Source organism: Polypterus senegalus, chromosome 3, assembly GCF_016835505.1.
Source record: "Polypterus senegalus isolate Bchr_013 chromosome 3, ASM1683550v1, whole genome shotgun sequence".
NCBI classification, from domain to species: Eukaryota; Metazoa; Chordata; class Cladistia; order Polypteriformes; family Polypteridae; genus Polypterus; species Polypterus senegalus.
In genome coordinates this window covers 137,468,559-137,491,613 of record NC_053156.1, presented here as the reverse complement: position 1 = coordinate 137,491,613, position 23,055 = coordinate 137,468,559, and the positions used below count along the sequence as shown (strand labels likewise).

At 35.2% G+C, this 23,055-nt stretch overlaps 1 protein-coding gene across 3 annotated transcripts in view; it reads right to left on the bottom strand.

Moving 5' to 3' along the window:
• Positions 1–19,614: 19,614 nt before the first annotated feature.
• Positions 19,615–23,055, bottom strand: part of epha7 (eph receptor A7) — a 139,906-nt gene continuing 136,465 nt past the window's right edge. For all 3 annotated transcript variants that reach the window (XM_039747974.1, XM_039747976.1, XM_039747975.1), the window contains one exon: positions 19,615–22,210. In XM_039747974.1, the coding sequence (XP_039603908.1) occupies positions 22,096–22,210 (115 nt within the window). In that variant the 3' untranslated portion in view covers positions 19,615–22,095. The remainder of the gene's footprint in view (positions 22,211–23,055) is intronic.

The window sequence follows — 23,055 nt, the reverse complement described above, 5'->3', positions numbered from 1 at the left end:
CATCTGCATATAGAGACATTTTCTGTTCAAGTTGTTCTCTGATAATCCCCTTTATCTCATAAGCATTTCGACAGTGAACTGCCAATGGCTCAATGGCGATTAGGAAAAGCAGTGGTGACAAGGGGCATCCTTGTTTAGTACTGCATTCTAGTTTGAAGCAGTCTGAATTAATGTTGTTAATACAAACTGAAGCTTCTTGACTGGTATACAGTAGTTTGATCCATGTACAAATGTTTGGGCCAAACCCAAATTTCTCCAATGTAGTGATAGTTCCATTCAACCATATCAAATGCTTTTTCTGCATCCAACGATAATAATATCCCTGGGGTGTTAGACTTTGTGGGTGAATATATTACATTAGACAGGCATTGAAGATAAGAAGCTAAGTGTCTGCAATTAATAAATCCAGTTTGGTTTTTGATACTACCAAAGGAAGCACTTTCTCAATCCTTCTAGCTTGGACTTTGGAGAGTATCTTAACATCATTATTCAGAAGTAAAATTGGTCTGTATGATGCACATTGTAAAAAGTCCTTATTTTGCTTAGGTAAGCCAGTAATTAATGCTTGGAGAAAAGTTTGAGGCAGAATTTTATTGTCTCTAGCTTCTGTAAATGTTGCTAATAAAAGGGGAGCTAGCTTAATTGACATTTTTTTATAAAATTCCGCAGGGTATCCATCTGGGCCTACTGCTTTCCCACTCTTAAGTGAGTTTATAGCATCTAGTAATTCTGATAGTGCCAGAGGCTTATCCAATTCCTCTGCACTAAGAGTATCTAGTTGTGGTATCTGTAATGCATCCGAAAATGCATTAGGTTTTGTCTTGTCTTTTTTAAACTCAGTAGAATATAAGGACTTATAGTAGTCTCTAAATGTGTGCATTATATTTTTATGGTCAATGTGTTGGTGATGGCACTTTCTTAGTGTTGTCAGTTATTATTATACACAGTCTATGGTTAACATAATGCTTTTCAAAGACATACAAGTATTGAAGTCTCTCACTAAGATTTATGGATACATCATAAGAATATACTGTATGAAGTCTGACAAACAAAAGAAATTAATTCTGTTCGTCAAGCTCATTTCATTAGGTAATAGCTAAGGTGCCCCAATATTTCATCCAGACTCTTCTTAAAAGGTTTCAAAGTTTCTGCTTCATCGTGTTGATTTTAGTGTTTTTCTGATTAAATATATAATCAGAGAAGTATTGAATGATTATATGCGTAATATGGAAGGTTAGGCAGCTGTGAAGTTGTTTGCTATATGTATAACATGTCACCAAGTCATGTTTCCTTCATTCTTTTCTACATAAGTTAATTTACTTACTTTTTTACTTTTATGGTCACGAAAACCATTCAATTTACCAGATGGGGCTTCAAGCAACATGAGAGGTTAGCTGGTATGACAGAGGTTCACACAAGCCACTGTCATTGCTCCTTCTATTAGCAGCAGATAAAGCTCCTGCTGTGCTTGTGACTCTGTGGTGGGTTAAGTGCTTTCTGTCAGGAGTAGCAGTCGATCAAGAAAAATCTGAAAATATACAAAATAAAAGTCAAAGCAACCCCTCACACAGAATGCTTCTCTGTTTTCAGTTAGACAAGTTAATAAAGGAAATTCAATGTTTTACAATTAGAGTTTATGAAATTTCAAAAATTTGTAAAGCACATGCTTGTGTTCTGTTACGCTAGGGATCTGCACCGGCAATCAGAAGGTTGCTGGTTCGAATCCCATAAGTGCCAGAACTGATTCCACTCCATTGAGCCCTTGAGCCCTTAACCTGCAATTGCTCTGGCAGGCAGGTCCTCCAACTTACAAGCAAAACTCAGGGGCTGGAGGAAGGACAAGAAAAACTCAGGGGCTGGAGGCAGGATTCATACTCCAGCCACTGTAAACAAACCTCACACTGTGCATCTCCATTCGAGCTAGTGTGATGCTGAGGTGTCACCCGTTGCACAGCTGCACTCGGGTCCTAATCTGGGATCCTGAAATTGTTTTTTGTGTGGTGTGTGTGGGTGTTCATGCTCCCAACTTCTATGCTATGTGAGATCTCAACGAAAACAGAACATTTATCTCAATGAAGAAGAAACTTCAATTTTCCATGAAGAACAAGTGTGCTAAATTTCATGCAGATAGAGGACAGATATGATGATGAGAATAGGTGCTTTTTGAATTATATGCAAATATAAATACAAGAAACAAGTAAAATATTATACATATATGCTTTTATGTAACAAGGAATATGTTTTTGTTGCCAAAGAACCCTTTGGTGGCTATAGGAAGTCAACTCAAAAAGAGAACAAGATGATTTTTAGGACACTGATAGGTCAGCAATATCTTTAATAAACTGTTTAGATTGAAGGTGATAGTTCCAACTTCCTTGATAAAGTTAGCATACATTTAAGGGATGGAAAATAAGGAGATTTGAAAATATTTTTAATCTTTAGAAGATCCTGCATTTTATGAACAGCACAATAAAGTAGGTACAATTAACATAACAACCTGTATTAAATGGATATTCAAATTTGCCCTTTTTGACGCCAACACTGAAAGACCTCAACCTATTTCTTCAGACTTCCATTTGTAGATCCTTTCACATCCTGTGAGCTTTCATTCCTCTTACTTGACTTTCTTGACACTTTTAATTCTTTAATAAGAATTTTTTGCATTTATATAGCGTTTTTCTCACTACTCAAAGCACTCAGCAATTGCAGGTTAAGGGCCTTGCTCAAGGGCCCAACAGAGCAGAGTCCCTTTTGGCATTTACGGGATTCAAACCGGCAACCTTCCGATCGCCAGTGCAGATCCATAGCCTCCATTTGTGGGAAGAGCAACATGATCAGCTAAGTCTTTTGCAACTTTCACTAACTTTAATTGTCCATCTGCCTTTAAAAGATGGATAGACGTCTGAGTGCGTCCTGCAGAGGGAGAGCAAATGCATCCATCCATTTTCTGACTGATAATTCAATACAGGTTAAATGCAGCACTTTGTTTGAAATCCTAAACACGACACACTGCAAATTAAATCTGTACATCTCAATAAAAATTTGTTTTCAAAGTAAACATTCTGTAAACTCTTCAAAATTCTACATATGAAACATGGAGACAAATAGCAATGTTTGACATAACATTTCTGTTGAACCGTAATGCCAATCCACTTGATTATTGTTAGGAATGCTTGATTGTGCAGCCGATTACAAGTATGTCAAGAACAATTTTTCAGAAAGCCTGGGGAACATTTTTATGATTTAACAAGCAGATAATTGCTTATAAACAGTGTAATTTTCTCCTTTTGTTAGAACATTATAAAGTCTCTGCCATTCCCAAAAGGATAACATCAGTTTTGAAAAGTGAAAATTTTGTTTAAAAGCAAAACATACTTTATTTAATAAAGGAAGACGTGTGGGCACATCAGTTTATATTGACATTCTGGATATTCTTGAGAATCGGGCAAACATTTGGAAAATGCAGCTCAATGTAGAAAAGTGCTGAGTACTACATGTGGGCAAAAGAAAAGTCAATTATAAATACAAAATGGGAGACACTGTCATGCAGGAAGCAACTTCTGAAAAAGAGTTAGGGGTATATGTTAATATTGACATTGTTTAGCTCCTAGATGAGATATTGAGACGGCTTACTGTAGTTATTATAAACAGTGTTATTTTCTCCTTTTGTTGGAACATTGTAAAAACAAACAAGCTTGAAGGACTGAATGGTCTCCTCTCATTTGTCAAAGTGTTAGTGTTCTTATGACTGGTTGTGTTTTTAGCAAAGTAAAATTACACCATATTTCACTTCTTGCTGCTATCTGTTACCTAGAAAATGTGTGTAATGTGTGACACTAACAACTGCCTCAACCAAATATGCTTGATAGAATTCCAATTCCTAAATAATTCTGTTAGATATATTAAAGTGTGCACAAGCAAATTATAGGGGATTGAGTGTGTAATGACAAAATCTAGACCTTATAATAAATTATAGAGAACAGAACATAGATGTACTGTATGTGGACCAAGTAATTAAGTTAGCAACCTGTTCCTATAATAATAATAATAATAACAGTAAATTACCTGTGAAACCTGTTGGGCTTGTGATTCACAAACCGGCCCCAGTCCAAAACATAAATGTGTACTCTGAGCTTACTGTACTTGGGTTTTGGGAAAAAAAAAACAATATACATGAAAAATGTATTGCATGTTCACAACTCTAATAAATGCTCAAATTATGGAATCATTCAAAAGCTAGGCAAGACTGTATTTCCCCAACACTTGGCACACTTTACATATTACTCATTTTCAGATTAAGAGCAGTGCTACATTGTCACTTCTGGTATGATCTCCATTCAAATACAAAAAACATACTGGAATGCGTCATTAGTCCTAATTAAAGTCTATACATTTATCACACAGTATGTGACGAAAAATAATTTAATTTTTTCAACAGAAGTATCATTTAAGTAAACAGCTCTTTTTAAGAAACATTTTACAAAGTGGGTTGTTAAGTTCAGGACTAAATACATAAAGAATACAACAATATTAAAACAGGAGATAAATTAAGTGAATAACAGTTTGTGGCTACAATAAATACACAGTTCCTTGTAGATGCTCAGTAAAAAGAATTTTACATGTATTACTGCTCAAAAAAATTAAAGGAACACTTTGAAAATGCATCAGATCTCAATAGGAAAAAAAATCATGCTGAATATCTATAATGATATTGGCTGGGTAATGTGTTACGAACGAAAGGATACCACATTGTTTGGTGGAAATGAAAATTATTAACCTACAGAGGGCTAAATTCAAAGACACCCCGAAAATCAAAGCGAAAAAATGATGCGGCAGGCTAGTCCATTTTGCCCAAATTTCATTGCAGCAACTCAAAATCGTACTCAGTAGTTTGTATGACCCCCATGTGCTGGTATGCATGCCTACAACGTCAGGGCATGCTCCAAATGAGATGACAGATGGTATCCTGGGGGATTCCCTCCCAGATCTGAATCAGGGCATCAACTGAGCTCCTGGGCAGTCTGAGGTGTAACCTGGTGGTATCAGATGGACCGAAACATAATGTCCCAGAGGTGTTCTGCTGGATGTTAGGCAAGCGTGGGGGCCAGTCAATGGTATCAATTCTTTCATTCTCCAGGAACTGTCTGCATACTCTCGCCACATGAGGCCGGGCATTGTCGTGCACCAGGAAGAACCCAGGACCCACTGCACCAGCATAGGTACTGACAATGGGTCCAAGGATTTCATCCCAATACCTAGTGGCAGTCAAGGTGCCATTGTCGAGTCCATAGAAGTCTATGTGTTGCTCCGTGGATATGCCTCCCCAGACCATCACTGACCCACCTCCAAACCAGTCATGCTGAACAATCTTACAGGCAGCATAATGTTCTCCACAGCTTCTCCAGATCCTTTCATGTCTGTCACATGTGCTCAGGGTGAACCTGCTCTCATCTGTGAAAAGCACAGTGTTTCAATGGTGGACCTGCCAGTTCTGGTATTCTATGGCAAATGCCAATCAAGCTCCATGGTGCCAGGCAGTGAGCACAGGTCCCACTAGAGGACGTTGGGCCATCAGGCCACCCTCATGAAGTCTGTTTCTGATTGTTTGGTCAGAGACATTCACACCAGTGGCCTGCTGGAGGTAATTTCCTGAATGGAAATGCCCAAAGGAACAGATGCCAGTCGTGCTGATAAATATAGATGTATAAGTATATATGTAATACAAAATTGAATAAATGACTGACTCACTCACTCACATAGTCATCACCAAAAATACTATTTGCACTTTAGTTAAAATGCTCAAATGTGACAGGGTGGTTTCTGACCAAAAAGGACATTTCAGTATATCAATATTTATGGGTAATATGGGTAAATCCCAACAATAGATAAACTAAACACTCCAAAATCTCAAAAATGCTTTGGTGAATTTGATTGAAATTATGGTGACATCTGAAGCTATAGATAAAGGAAAATTAGCTGACGTGTATTTTCTATTTGTCAATAAATTTTTTACTTGTCAATATTTAAAATTTTGAAATATTTATTAATATTATGCCAATTTACATGCTTAGCACCACACCGAGACCATGCTTCATTAAAATGAATGATGGAAGAAAAGTGATTGTTGGGGGACAATAGTGTGGATGGACGACTAAAGATGTGGTGTCCTAAACAGGAAAAAAGAGAGGTGATCGCATGGTGAAAAGGAAAAAGAAAGTTGCATTCACTTTATTCTAAATGTCAGACAAAAATCAAAATGGATCCGGAAGAAGCAGTGCTTTATGCAACCATGACTTATTTGTAGTTGAGTAGAAGTAAGGAAACATGTTTGAACATAATGGCTCATTATATTGATGAGGAATATACGCTGAAAAGCAGATGTTTGCAGTGCTGCATTTTTAAATGTGTGCGCCTTTTATAACAATACGTTCCTCAAATATGGGAACCCCCTGGTCACGAACTGAATGTAATAGTAGCATGCAACAGTCTGTTACTATCAAAATACTTCTGAGTTTGCTATGTATTACTATTGCTACATTTAATACTTTTATATACCAGTACACAAGAAATATCAGGTTGTGTTTACATTAACCTCTTAATCTTACATTACTATCATTTAAGATATTATCATGTACTTTAATTTTTACATACACATGCAAAATTTGTTTTCCTAATACAGCAGAACCCCAATTTAACATTCTCTTGTTTAACATTTTCTCACATTTTACATTTTTGAATGTTGTGTGGTGGTGATGGCTGGTTTTTTCAGAAGGAACATTCATTTTGGACAAAAAAAGGCCTGTTGTCATAGGGCATTTCCTGGGTGAAGCCAGGTAACACAGCTAATTGAAAGATAAATACTGTGCCCACTTGACTTAAAAATAATTATTACTATAAGAAAAGTAATTTGCTGTTATTTAAATACTGTAGTATGTAATGTATATATACAGTAGGTAGGCTGACTAGGCCTCTGCATCTGTAACAATTTCTTTTATCACCTCCTGGGGAATTCCCAGATGTTCTATACCAGCTGAGAGAGATGTTGGCTTCAGCATTGTCTGAGCCTGCCCCTCAGACTTTTCTAACTGGGCACTGCCTGTACATGCTCAGTGGGGGGATGCCAAGATGGCATTATAACCACATCAGCTGGCTCCTTTGAATCCTGAGAAACTGTGGTTTTACTCCACGTTGCTTGCCAGACATCTATTGTGCCTTGATAATTGTTACATGAAAATCATGAACAGAAGAGGAGACAAGATGCATCTTTTGTCTGAGTCTACTGCCCACATTGAACAGACTTGATTTAACGCCATAATGCCACAAACACACAGCAGCTGCCTTTGAACTCTGTATTTATAGATCCAATGTTCTCTTATAAAATTTGGAGAAAATTGGGAAAATTGGGTGGTGCACCATTCAATGACCAAAACGGAATCCATATTGTTCCTCATGACTCGTGGATCCATCTGTTGAACATTCCAGTACCCTGACATTTGCTTTCCAAGTGTGCCTGACAAGTGTGATCCCTTGGTAATTAGAACACATCCTTTGGTCCCCCTTTATAGAAAAAAATAAGGTGGACCATTACAGTTTTTTGCCAGGCTTACGGCACTGTCCCTGTCTTTCATGCAACACTGAAGAGCCATAAAAACAAAACACTACGACGATATCCAGTTCTTCCACCTATTCCTGTAGCCTTTCCACATCAGATGTTTTTAATCATACCAGCAACCTCAGCCTCACTACCACCTCTGAGGGGGGCATAACCACCAGGTTTAGGCTTTCCTAAAAGTGGTTCATCCAATTAAGGTCAATTTCTGTAGAGAACTGCTTGGGCCATGTACCTCATTCCCTTATCCAAAAGTCCAAAAGTCATTATCCATTGATTCTCAAAACTCCACCCACACACTGGGTGAACACTTGGAAAATGCAGTTTAACGCAGAAAAGTGCCGCACTTTGGAAAAAGGATAAATTAATACAAGATGGGAGACACTTTCTTAAAGGAGGCAACCTCTGAAAAGAAATTAGAGGTGTATGGAGTTTATGTTGACACAACATTTTCATTGTCTGTGCAGAAACAATGGTAAAGGCCAATAAAACGTTAGGTTATACCTTTAAAACTGTTGAATATAAATTAAGGCAGAAAACCTGACAGCCTTTCAACTTAGATATTTGCTAAACAAACAAAGCCTTACAGATTGAATAGTCTCCTCTCGTATGTCACATTTCTTATGTTTTTATGTATCTGATGTACCCATTAGTTTGACATTCCTACCAATTATTCAGTTATGCTCTCAGTTCCTGAAACCTTAAGGGCAGATTGAAGGATAGAATTAGCATTTTTCAATTTATTTCTTTCCCATTAAAATTTTATATTTATTTGCCACATGAAATTGTGTAGTAAAGTGAACAATTATTTAAAAAATTATATGCCTGTTCCTGTGGTTAAAATAGTGCTCAAGGAGTACCAGTCAAACATAAACATAACAGCCTTAAAACGTACCAGGTACATCCACCTTTGAAGCTACACATCTTTTATAAACTAGGGGGTTCCCCCTGCTTGCTTTGCTCGCCAACCCCCCGGCTTGCTTTGCTCGCTAGCCACTTCGCATCTCTGCCGCTCATGTTGTGAACAGGGGGACTGGACACATCCCAAGGAGACGCGGTCGCTCCTCCAAAACCACCTGTTAAACGGTGACACAATGGGAAACAAATATATATATTTTTTTTACCTACACTTTGCTCGATCAGCTGCTGGATTGCTGCTGCTGCCGTTTCGTTTGATCGGCAGCTCGTGCAACTCTTTGTGTTTTATTTCCGGCCCCGGGCATGGTTAAATCTTTTGGCACAAAGTCCCGTCTCGCAAGACGTGAGTTCTTGATATTTTTTAATTTATAATGTAAAATGGAATAAGAATCTGAAAATCTAACAACATCACATTAAACTTCGATAAATTCTGAAAAGAATGATGCCAAACATATATATGAAGGTTTTAAAATAAGCCGGAAAAAACGTGACATAAAAACGTCACTGTTGCACTTAGGCTTAGGATTTTATACAGTATAAATAGAGTAGATTAGACAAAATATATGTCCATTCTACTTTTTACCTAGAGGAATCATTTGCAAACTTTTATTTTGCTCTTATACTCCTCAAAAGTTGTTTGGTTTTTTTATTATGGAGCAACGCTGTTTTTCATTGTTTCCGTCACTTGTTGCCATGTCAATTGCAATCAGAATTCCTAAGGAATGTGCTATAGTGATGTCATTACTGCAACTCTCTCTCAATATATATGTATACATATTAACTGGAAAGCATCAGGTTAGGATAGAGCGATTATTAGTGATGGTGAGAGAATTTTTGTTTTGATTGGATCTGACTTTTTAATCTCTACTGTTGCCTTTGAACCATGATTTGTGACTAGCATTTGGTATGACCATAGCACATTTTCTGACCAAGTCTATCACCTGTTCCATTAAAAATTTTTGATTTAGAAAAGTTTGTGACAACAAGCTGGAACTCATTTTTTTTTCCAGAAATTCCTGGTACTGTTTTCTTGAGGAAAGGATGTGTTCCTCTTTTTTCTGCCAGCTCAAAACAGCAATTACAAGTAGAGTTTTGACATTTTGAGCACCACCAGTTGTCTATAGCCTTGATGTAGTTTCAGGCTGCATATTATTCTCTTTTTGTCTTTCCTGTTCTGTTTTATCAATGGTTATGTTCACTCATAGTTTGTAATCAATGATGCTCTGCAAAAACTAGTGTCTGACATAGCTGCAGAAATGTTAGTATGTTATGTAATCATCAGATTTTCATATGCATCTGCCATCAAACTACTGTGACTTTATTTGATTCAGAGCATGAACCAGCACTGGCTGCTGTTGTATACTTAAATCATATGTTTTTCTCATGCATTGTGTATACAAATTATATTTTTTTCGATTATTCATCAAAGCCTTACATTTTGGAAAGTGCTAAGGCAACCTGCATGTCATTGCTAAGTTCACAATACCAATCAACACTCAGCATTATCCACTTTGTTTAGAATGTTGTGTATGCACAATATAAAAATATACCGAGGCAATGAAAAGACCGATTATGCGATAGAACTAAGCCACAATGATACAGAATGAAACAACGTTTATTTGTATAGCACATTTTCATACAAACAGTGTAGCTCAAAGTATTTCACAAGATGTCAAAGAGAAAGTTATAAGAAAAGAAAAACAAATTAGGCAATGAAATTAAAGAATAAATAACAAAGAAAAAATCTTAAAAACAGAATAAAATATCTATAAGTAGAAGAGTAGCGTTCGTATATACAGTGTCATGTGTAAGTCTCAGTGGATGAGTCAGGCGATAAGGTCAGATGGCCTGGAGGACAGAAAAACAAAACAAAAAAAAAATCTGCAGGGGTTTCAAGATCAAAAGACCACCCAGTTCAAGATCAAAAGACCACCCAGCCCCCACTGGGAATGCTACCTAACATAAATGTTCTTAGTTAATTCCTCTTTGTTTCCAGGTGTTATATAATGGGATTTGATAAAGTTGGTCTCGTGGACAGCTGAGGCACACACATCAATACAGAGAGCTGCATGGTGCTTTGATCAGGTGGTGGTGGTGGAACAGATTGCCACCACAGAAGAAGTGCAAAAGACAACAGAGAATAGCAGAGCAGTAGATGTGGATCGCTGAAGAATATAATTCTATACCCACATATTGTAGGCTATTAGGAATACATCTAAAATGTAGCTACAAAAACCCAAACTAAAATAATGGGGTTTAAGCAGCTTTTTAAAATGGATTAGCCAGGCAAATTTCAATTAGTAAGTCATTCCAGATTTTAGTTGCATAACAGCAAAAGGCCACTTCACCACTTCTTTGAAGCTTGGTTCTTGGAATTATAAGCAGACCACCATTAGAAGAGCTAAGGTTACGACTTGGAGTGTCAGGTCAGGCATTCCAAAATATAGGATGGGGCAAGATTATTTAAGGCTTTATAAACCATGAGTAGTATTTTAAAGTCAATTCTGAGTAACACGGGTAACCTTTGTAACAATGCTAAAACTGATGAGATTTGCTCACATTTCCTTTATCTAGTTAAGATTCTGGCTGCTGCATTCTGCACTAATTGCAAGTGATTGGTGTCTTTCTTTGGTAATCCTGTTAGGAGTGCATTTAGTAATCTATTCCACTAAAACAAAAATGTGATTTAACTTTTCAACATCTTGTAAAGTTATAAGAGGTTTAACTTTTGCTATATTCCTAAAGTGAAAAAATGCAGTCCTCGTAATCTGTTTAATATAAGATTTAAAGTTTAGGTCACAGTCAATAATTACCCCTAAATTCTTTATTTCCGCCTTGATTTTTAAAACTGCAGGGTGGTCCAGATATAATTATGCAATTATGAAAAGGCGAACACATCGCACCCACTGTTTGACTGACAACTGTCTCCCTGCCATTTTGGAATGCAGGGCAGGTGCTGCCATCTATCGGCAACAAACATCATTTTTTTGTGAATTCTCTATGTAATAAACTTAATAAGTTATAGCATAATGAAAATTGTATAATTAGATCTGGACCACCCAAACAGTTAGTGATTCAAGTTTATTTTTAATGCCCTTACTATATCTGTGGTTGCTCACCTTATGTTTTGAGATAATCTGACCTAATGGAAGCATGTAGTTTGAAAAAAGTAGCAGAACCAGAATAGATCCTTGTGGTAAACCATATACAATATCATAGATCTCCAAAATACAGTCGCCACACATAAACAAAGAATTTTCTACCTGTTAAGTAAAACTGAAACCAATTTAAGATGCTGCCAGAAAGGCCCACCCATGCTCTAAGGCAGTGGTTCCCAAACTCGATCCTGGCGACCCACAGTGGCTGCAGATTTTTGTTCCAACCGACTTCCCTTTTTCACTGGACTCTTAGCCTAATTAAGTGAGTGATTGTTTCCCAGTTTCAGTGTTTTGGAGTCAATGTAGAAATTACAAACCAAGTTTGGTAGAGTTTTATTAAAATGTAATAAGCAGTTATATGGGGAATATGGAGGCTTTTTTAAGTCGTTAACAGTATTTTCAATCTAATTTTCATTCAGCTTTTCCAGGTGTTCTGGTTATTTAATTGATTATTTACTAATTAGCGAGTCTGAAAATGAAGTCATTGCTGCTTTCATCATCCCGGGTGTCTGCTGTGCTGGTTGTTAATTGTCACTATTAGGGTTAAATGAAGGGAGCAAACTACACAGAAAAAAGGGAAAATAATAGGAAAACAAGAAAATATTTTTAAATGTCTTATAAATGTAAAAACCATACTGTTATTTTTTTTCTGAATGCTGAATAAGAGAAGAATAAAAAAGACCAGCTACTTAAATAAGATCAGTTCTTATTGATTATTATCACTGATTGTGAATCTGGTTGGAACAAAAACCTGTAGCCACAGTAGGTCCCCAGGACTGAGTTTGGAAACCACTGCTCTAAGGCGATATATAAGAATACTCTGGGCCATTGTGTCAATTGCTGCACTCAAGTTTAAGAGGAAAGAGCAGATATATGGCCTCTGTCCACATTAACCCTCATATCATTTTCTACTTTAATTAGCACAGCTTCTGCACTATAATTTTTCTAAACCCTGGCTGAAACTTAGCAAGAATAGAATGTTTATTCAAGTAATCAATTAGCTGCTTAAAAACTGTCTTTTCTTAAATTTTACTTAAGAAAGGCACGTTAGAAATTGGTCTAAAGTTGTCAAAGACAGAGGAGTCTAGATTAGCAACTGCAGTCTTTATACAGTTAGGGAAGACCCCACTATCTAATGATGAGTTTACTATGTCAAGTGCACTATCCATAATGACGTCTGAGACTTCTATAAAAAAGCTTGGGTCAAGGACACAGGTGATAGGTTTCAGTAGAGGAATTATTCTAGAAAGTTTGGGTGGATCTATTCCAGTGAAAAAAATTAACTCGCCTCAAAGGGCATGCTGGGGTTCAACAGTATTAACTTTTTGGGAATGTACCATATCATTTTTATCATTTAAAAATACAGCAAAAGCCTCACAAGTTTCAGTAGAAGTTTTTAGGATGCATTCCATTGAGTGATTTGGGTTTAAAAAATTATCAATAGTTGAAAATAAATCTCTTGGATTACTAGCATTATCATTTATAGTTTTAGAGAAACATGACTGTCTCTCAAGGCAGAGTGTGTTGTTATATTCAGTTAACTGTGTCTTCCATATTTTATTGTGGACTACCAGTTTAGTTTTTCTCCATGAACGCTCATTTCTCTGGCATGTTCTCTTTAAATTAGACACTCTTTTGATCTTCCAAGGTATGATAGTGCAGGAGGATTTCTTAACTGTCTTTTCAGGAGCTATTATGTCAGTTGCAGCTCTAACCTTACCATTAAAATTTTCCACCTTACTTGTTACACTACTAGCTTTATTAAGGTAAGCACTACAATCTGACTGATTGTTTAAAATATTAGTAAATTTGATGCTGCTGATGTATCAAAATATTTTTTTAACAATACACTTCTCATTAGCTGTAGTTATCAGTATTTATGTATCAAATAATATGCAAAAATGGTCCTATATATAGATATCTACGATCTGCCTCATATCAATTTGTAATCCTTTTGAAATCACTAAATCCAGCATGTGTCCTCCCTTATGTGTGGGCTGGCTAACATGCTGACTAAGATCAAAAGAGTGCCATAAATTCATGGATTCTCTTGCACATGAAACTCAAAATCACCTAAAATTAGGAACCTAGCATAGTTAGTTATTATTACCAAGTCTGAGAATTCCAAAAAGGGTGCATTATATTTTGGAGATCAATATGAGACATTGCGACACCTTTTGAACAACCATGGCAAGATACTTGAAAGGCTCAAAAGTACTAAAACTGGCATCTTTATGGTTTAATTGGTTCGAGTAAATACCAAACCAAATGTACAAAACTGTAATTCGGAGGTGCTTCTCCAATTAACACTGCCGCACCATCTGAGCTGAACCATGTTTCACTTAATGTAAGAAAAGTGATTTTCCTATCCTATTAATGTAAAAATTCTTGCTGGTTAATACTTTAATATTTTGTAAAACCACCTTTAAGGTCTCAGGAGAGCTGAGCTGAATCGGAGTGTTACAGCAGCATGAAACAGTAATTAAGTTATTTGCGTGTATTCTTCTTTGTGCAGATTTTTTATTTAGTTTATCATCTGTTGCTATAGTTCTAATACATAGCATATCTATAGGTTAAATGGTAATTGCGTTATTCACATTTATACTGCTTTGTCCAGATTTTCTAGTTAGACTATGGTTGGTTATTATAGTGCTGATACAAAACACACCTAAAGGGGAACTCACTACAGAATAATCATATCCTGTCATTGCAATATAGAAAACATTAGGACTAAAATTATGCAGTCAAGAAAGAGAGACCTAGTTACTGAATTTTGTATGCTGAATCACTACTGCTGAGAGTGTGGCAGAAAGAGAACAATAAACAACAGTTTTTTTTAAGTGTGTAAAATTAATTCAGTCTTGTCTGTAATCATCTTCCTCGCTTATAGTGAAGTGGCCAATTAGTACTGTATATACCGTGATAGTGAAGAAATAACTGTGACTTGAAAAATACCAAACTTACCCATTAAATGAAAGGCTAAAGAGCGCAGCCCCAGTCAATTCCCGACAATCAAACTTTTTTATGGTTTTAAAGTAAAATTGTCTGAGATCAGTCATTCTTATAAAATGGCTTCCTGATATAGCAAATGTATTTTTGATTCCATCTCAGTGAAATTACCTGTCCTTTGTATAACTCTATACATCCTCAATCCTGATTCTAGGGACACAAAACTACTATAACATCACATTTATGTGTAGCTGCATATTTCAAATTAATTTGTTTTATTTTTAATAAGTCTACTATTAAGACAAGTGGCGGCATGGTGGCGCAGTGGTAGCGCTGCTGCCTCGCAGTTAGGAGACCCGGGTTCGCTTCCCGGGTCCTCCCTGCATGGAGTTTGCATGTTCTCCCCGTGTCTGCGTGGGTTTCCTCCCACAGTCCAAAGACATGCAGGTTAGGTGGATTGGTGATTCTAAATTGGCGCTTGTGTGTGTCCTGTGGTGGGTTGGCACCCTGCCCGGGATTGGTTCCTCCCTTGTGCCCTGTGTTGGTTGGGATTGGTTCCAGCAGACTCCCGTGACCCTGTGTTTGGATTCAGTGGGTTGGAAGATGGATGGATTAAGACAAGTATTCTTAGGTCAATCGTTGACCACAGGATAATATTTAAAAAGATTACATTTATTCATTTTATTGTAGTTTCCCTTGCATGAACTTTTAAACCTAGCCTGTCCTAAACTCCCCACTCCCATTCCAATTTTAAACTGTCCTGGACTAATTTGTTCACATGACTTTCCAATGCATTTAGTGCCACTCTGGTTCAAATATAACCCAGTGCAGGTAGCATTTGTTCTTCAAGGTACTCCAGTGTTTCATAAACGTAGGCCTCTCTGTCATACACCAAGTTTTGAACCAAGAGTTCTAATCTCTTCTAATCTCCTCAAGCTGACTTGCAGTGGTGTGTCACACAGGCAGAAATTCAGAGAAAACTACATTTTCAGAACTGCTCCTCAGATTAGCAACTGTTTAAATTTGGTGTGTAGAACTAGCAGCTTAATGTCACCTATTATATTTGTTGTGATGTAGTTTATGTTAAATAAATCATTCTCGGTTTTTCCAAGGAAACTACTGAAATAAAATTAAGGTCTCTCACCTATATGCCAGGAAGGCAATGACACTGTGTGTCACCCTATCATTAATAGTTTATAAATGATCATTTGGAGTTCCTTGTCCCTATCTACCCAGTCTAATGTTCACAGTGAGCACTACTGCAAAGCTGTTTACAAATCAGTTTTGTTTTTTTTTAACAAAATGTTTGAGTACTTTTGCTTTTAATGATCATATTCCCCAAATTTACACTCTAGACCAGTGGTTGTCAAGTTCAGTCTTGGAGGTCCCATGTCACTACTTGTTTTAAGTCAACCAAGCTGTGCTTTTTATTGGATTATAGCCTTAATTAAGCAATCTGATAGTTCCCAGTTTAGTTTTCTTTTGCATTAATCCAAACAGGATACACTGAAATGTACATAATGAAGAAATAGTTCATTCTTTTTGTTTTTAACAGTTTGTATATTTCTTGATGTTTTGGTTATTTAATGTATTGTTTATTAATAAGCACACAAATTGCCATAAGTGGAATAGCTGGCCATAAGCCTTTCATGTTTGTTTGCACTGGTGTCTGTTCAGCTCCGCATTGTCAGTAGTCGAATACAAATAAGTGAAAATGACAAAACAAAGTTAAGTATTGAAAGACAGCAAAAATTGCATATACTTGTTATACAAGTAAATATCATTGTACCGTTCTTTTCTTAATGCAAAATGAAAAGGAAAAAACTGGCAGGTAATTAAATAATAAAATCATTTAATTTTAAAATGACTCACTAATTGTGAAATAGAGTGTAACAAAAATTTACAGTCATGGAGGGCCTCCGGGTTTGAATTTGAGAGCCATTGCTCTAGACCAGTGTTTCCCAAACTCGGTCTTGGAGAATCCTGTGGCTGCAGGTATTTTGTTCCAACCATTTTCTCAATCAGTCAGTCATTGTTGCCTTCAAATGATCTCACTAATTAAATTGTTTGCCCATTACTTTTCTTTTGATTTTGCATTAGGCAAAATGCAGTAGTGCAGATTTTCACTTATAGGACATATTTGATATTTTTTCTTTATTTTTAAATGCTTACTATTTTTAATTTACTTTTTCTGTGTAGTTTGCTTCCTAATTGTATCTGAATATAGTAAATTAATGCTGAGCAGAGTAGACACCAACATAAATGACTCTGAAAGGAGCAGCTACTTCAACGTTACCCTCTAAAGTGCTTATTAGTAAAACATTTGCCTAAATAAAAATAATTTTTAAATTATAACAATAAAAAAGGGAAAATTAATAAATTTGTATTCAACACATACATTCTTGCTTCAAAAACCTAGCATAACCAGTTTGTAATTTCCAGTAGGTTGTTGAAAAATAATGGTTTACATAATTATGGTATGAGTCCAAATAAGAGAAGAAGTGATTTGGGGCAAAAACATGCAGCCACAAGGTGCCTCGAGGATTGAACTTCAGAATCACTGCTCTATAGTACTAAATTATCACCAAAACAAAAGAAATTAAAACTGACAAAGTGACTTGTATGACTCACCTGTGTTGATGACAAACAAACTGAAGGGATAGGGAGACTGAAGCTGATAACTTGCTTGAGTTCACCAATCTTGCTCAAGCAGAAAACTTCACTAACATATTTTTCTGTGTTTGTATGGAAATTAAACTCCTTTAGAGAACAAAGAAACACCTTTGAGATGTTCTGTTACTCAACTCCTGGATGATTGTGGTCATTATTGGGGGGAATATGTATATTTAGGGTGTTATTCCTGAACTGTGTAAGAGCTGACTGTATACCAGCTTGTTCCTCTCATATAATCATATTATCAAGGAGAGATGGCAATCCTTGCACTTCAAATTTTGTTTTAGTTGTTGGCCCAAAAATGAGATTCTTCCTGTCTAGAAGTAATGATAACACAGTGGCTGGTACTTCAAAGCACTAACATTAATGTTAATTTTGCATGCCTGATCATTAGAAGTAAACCTGTGCTGTAAATTCTCAGGAATCCTATCAGATCTTGACCTAGCAATAGCAAGGTAAAGTTTACTGGGATATTAGCTTCTGCTTTTTCACTAACATATAACCTCCAACTAGTAAATTATATGTAAAAATTGGGAGTGTGCTCTCCTCAACTTTGTCGTATACTGAGATAGAGGAAAAGGTCATCAGAACCACTTCCAGTTGTTCAATATTTCTCAAATCTATCCCTTTGTTCCTCATCATAACTAATTGATAATATCGATACACAATCATTTATCTCTAATTATTATCAAACTTTATATTAAAATCATATTTTCGCACTTAGGGAGGTCGAAAACGGTGGTGAATTTTTTTCATGATTACATATGCATTAGCTAGATTACGTGCAAAGTAAAAAGAATTACAGTCACCTAAAACAGAGAAAAAGTATTAGTATTATATAATATTTGTTGCAATACATTGCTTTAAGTAAAACTGCATTTAGCTACATTTAATTATGATAAGGATGGCTGAAATAAAAAAATATCAAATTAAATGTATTACCAGGAACACAACAGGGAATTAGCAACTTATTGTTCCCATGGCATCTTTAAATTTAAATGGCATGTTCAATGTATACACGTTATTGTTAAACTGAAGATATATAAATTAAAATAAAATGAATAATAGTTATTGAAAGAATATGAGTTATATTGAATATGATGTTTAATATTGTGTACACATTTATATTTCCATGATACAAAAAATTCGAATGGTTGTTTAAATAAAGTATTACTTCCGGTTGAGTAATTTTTCTCAAATTTCATATGTTTGCTTTTTATAATTATAAATATCTATACAAAATTGTAATCATCTACCTATAATTATAACCATAGTTTACTTGAAAATTTGCTAAAGTATTCAGTTAATGTACCACTTCCGGTTGCTGGAAGTGGCCCAAATGTTAATAGGATTCCTTATTTTTGATATAAAGCAGGTGCACAAAATCATCATGTTGACATACAGACACACAGACAGACATAATTTCAAAAATGTTATTTTTGGACTCAGAAAGGTCTAAAACATCAAGATTCATCAAAATCTTGAGATAAATTTTTTCACAATTCCTGTACTTTTTCTGTACAATGTATACGAAAAAGTAAAAATAGCTTGCATATAAGAAATTTGCTATAGTGTTAGGTAAAAGAAAAAAAGTTTGTATTGTTCATGTAATATGCCCTAGGACAAAAATTAGTAACTTTAAAAGGGACAACTTACATTTGTTAATTACTTGTTACATTCTCTTATAAAATGGTATTAAAAGGCACAACTGCTTCACTAAACCCCTTAATATTATCATTGTATTATTTGTGAAAATTTGAATGCAGTGCTTTATTAGATCACATACTGTTATTGGTAGATAACTTTGGCCAAAAAGACTTACAAAATCAGAAAACACTTGCCATCTTTTACAAGTGAAGCACAGGAAGGTGACACAGTGTGCCCATCTGAAGCAGAAATCAAACAAGTAACATTGTGCTTTAAAGTCCAACACTGCAAGATATTAAACAACGCTAGTTAAAACTAAATGGATGTATAGTGAATATTTACAATTGGAAGATGAATAAACTGCTGTTATCAGATACTTAGAAAATTTTCAGATTCAAAATGATTACATTTACCTTCCAAGTATTTAATTTGGCAGTAGAAATGATTTTTGTAATATGAAGATCAAGGAGCACCAGGCCAAGAATAATCAAAACCTGCCTTCAGATATATTTCTTAAAATATTTTCTGAATGCTTTCTAATGCAGATCTCTGTTGCAAGCAGATTTGTGTGTGATGAAGAGTGTAGGTTTGTTTTGTTCATTCTATTTCACGTTACTGGTATACAGTGTATGGTAAATAAGAACTATAAGATAAAACATGGACAAGGCTTTCTGTAGATGTTGTATTATATTTCCAAAAATACATTTACAGTCTATTACAAAGTTTACAAAGCAAAATGTCAATGGAACAAGAAATGATTTTACAGGATTCTGTGGCAAAAAAAAGTGTTTATATAGTCTTGGCCATTGACTTTTAATTTGATTTTCTAATCCAACACAAATAAATAACACATTGACAAAAACAGAACACTGTACAGCATAGTGTATAAAAAAAATAAATGAAACCAAGTATCCTACAGCCATCTTTGGTCCTAAATGAGAATAACTATTTACAACTGAAAATACATGAGTGCGGATAGACTTCTGCAAGTGAGATAGAAAAATATAGTGCATTTTCAATGTATTCAGAACTCACTACAGAGAAATGCGTGTAGAAAAATGATAGTATAAAGAAAATGTACAAGTTTTGCACAGGAACATATACAAATTTTCTTCTGATCCCTAGGATCTTTCTGACACAATCAATAGTGCTAAAGTCTTTGGAATTATCAGCCACACTACATATAGCGGTCTGCACTTCAATACATTTCACATCCCCAGTTTTCATATGTGCTTATTTTAATGTTATATATTTTGTATGTTATTCCAGCATGAAATGATAAATCCAGAATTCATTAAAGCTACAAATGAATTTTTAAAGTGGAACAAAAAGGAAGACTGATCTTCAGGGTAACTAACTAGAGTATCTGTGATTATACTTAAATTCTGAACTGCTTAATTATAAATGTCTGAGGAGAAAACAAGCATTATCTGAAAAGATACAATATGGAGTACTTGTTTATGTATAAGACACCAAGGACTAGGTTTTTAGCTAGCTGATATGAAAGTGCTTCAGAGTTACATTGGCCATAGATGAAAATACTGGAAATCAACACATTAGTGGGTATTTCTTGTAAAACTGGATAAATCTACTGTATGAAAAAATAGCAATAGCAAACTTTTAACCCTAATAGTGAGCTGGAACCTTTAATTTCCATCACGAGGTAACATGCATTTGCAAACTGCCTATAACTAAATGCCACTGAGGACATTTATTAACAAATTCTTTATAGAAAACAAATGGCACTAGTTGATCAGGAAACCACCTATTTTTGCCATGCCTGTATTTTATTACAGAGCCCCAATTATATAAATGTAATTAGAGTAATAGCAAAAATCAAGAAGCACACTATAATCTTAATAGATATGCTCTTTCGTAGAAAGCACCTGATAAATATGAATAGAATGAAACACTAATGGCATCATGGCCACCTGCTGCTTTTGTTTCTTCACCCACATTTTTCACCTTGTCAGTGACTGATGTTTTCCAAAGTACTATTACAACACTAAAGCATCTCATAATAACATGTAGCACCTTAACTTTTTCGAACATGTCCCATCAGGAGTAATTATTGCTCTGTGTTTTTGTTCGAGTTAATTTATCTTCCATAGAAAAGGTTTTGACTTAAACTACCAAGTAAAACATATTATGGCAATTTTGCAAAGAAGGATATATGCTACCTTTAATCCTAATGGACCCAATATCCAAGCATGAATAAAATCCTTAATTACTACGCTTACAGAGTGCTATCTGTAGAGATTTCTTTTTTGATATTTATTTTCTCATTCTTATTTATTTAGTAGAAATTTCCAGGATATAAAGTTTAGAGCCTAAAAATATCTTTTGATTAATTATTTCATTAAATAAAATATTGCAAGCAGTAAACATTACACACAAGTTCAATATATTTATCCCAGACTATGCACTCTGATTGACAGGATGGAGCATATCCAGAATTCTAAACTCATTTTTTTTCGGCATCTTTGAAAGGTAATATGATAACCCTGCTTCACCACAGATTAGTAACAATTACTAATTCATTTGGCCACTTTAACCAATGAAATGACCAAACCACTGGGTCCCTTCTGAATGTTCTGCCTTCAGGAGACCTTGTGCCCTGTACTCTGACAGGGGAAGACCTAATCTTTGCCAAGACTTCATCTGTCTTAAACAGTAGAGGTAATATGAAAGAACTAAAATTTCAGATTTCATTACCACTTCAAAGAAAACCCTCTTATGCTTCAGTTCAACTTGTTTTTTTCACTATTCTTCCCAAGAACAGTGACAAATTAATGCTTTAGCAATTTAAAAAAAATGGAAGGGGGAAAAAGAATTAGGTTTCAGTTATTTTCTCTGCACTCTATAATACAAAATGTAGAGTTCATCAGAGATTTGACTGTTCCATTTATGCCTCAGGTAGTGTTTTGTTCATTCCCCTCAGCCACTGTTAATGGACACCATGTTAAGTTGTTCCTTCAGCTTCTAGAGGGTGGCACAGAGGAAAAAGGACTGTGTTTATTCCACGAATCACAAGTCCAATGCAGGAAGCAACACATTTTTTGCAGATTAGCCTAAATGACATGACGTCCCAATGCTGCTCTTTAGAGTCAGTTATTCCTTTGCCGGAGGACTCACTGTCTGTCACACCTGGACACCAGTGCCATGTAAATGCAGCATCTGTGCCCTCATAGTCTGTATGCTGCTCACTATTTTCTTCTGATGGCCAACTAATGTGATCCCTAAGCTCATCATGTCTCTGTAAAAGAAAAAAAAAAGAGTAAAGGGTTTAGAATCCTTCAATAAAACATAAAAATAAATAAGAAAAGAAAGAGTCAAATAATTTTAACTTCTTTATATATATATATATATATATATATATATATATATATATATATATACATATATACACACATACAGTATATAAACACACACATTAAAGCCATTCAGTGGTGCTTTATAGTCTTTAGTAAGTTAAATATCATATTAATATACCACAGCATATTAATGTTTTGATTGGGGGTTATCTTAAGAGTAGGGTATACTGTGTATACAGTATAATTTTATTCATTTTAAAATATTCATGCATTTCATTTGCAATTTAAATCAGGAAAAACAGAAACAAATACTTGCTTGGGTTAATGTAAATAGGCATCGCTTGCTAACCCTGACATTTTTAGATTGTACTGTATATACAGTAGAAGCTATATAATATAATGTAACAAAGAACCACTGGTTCACTATTCAGACTTCTTGTTGGCCCAACTAAGGCTGAAGTTTTTTACAATCACTGAGTCGTTTTAATCTTATTTAATTATTTGGTATTTTTTTCTCTCTTGTTCTGCATTCAGAAAAGCACAGTATTTCTGCTTTAGGCTTCATATATCTGAATAGAATATGACAATCATCTGTTTAAACTAAAGTAATTATTCCTTTGATATGTTTATTTTAACTTATTTAAATCCAGAAGACTCAAAGCATAAATACATATTTGATATTTAAAAAATGCATAAGTGAAAGAGATATTTCTGCTTACAAATTTACCTTGTCTTTATTCCTTTTTTTACCCTTTGTCTCAATTCTCTTAAACTGTACTTTAAAGAG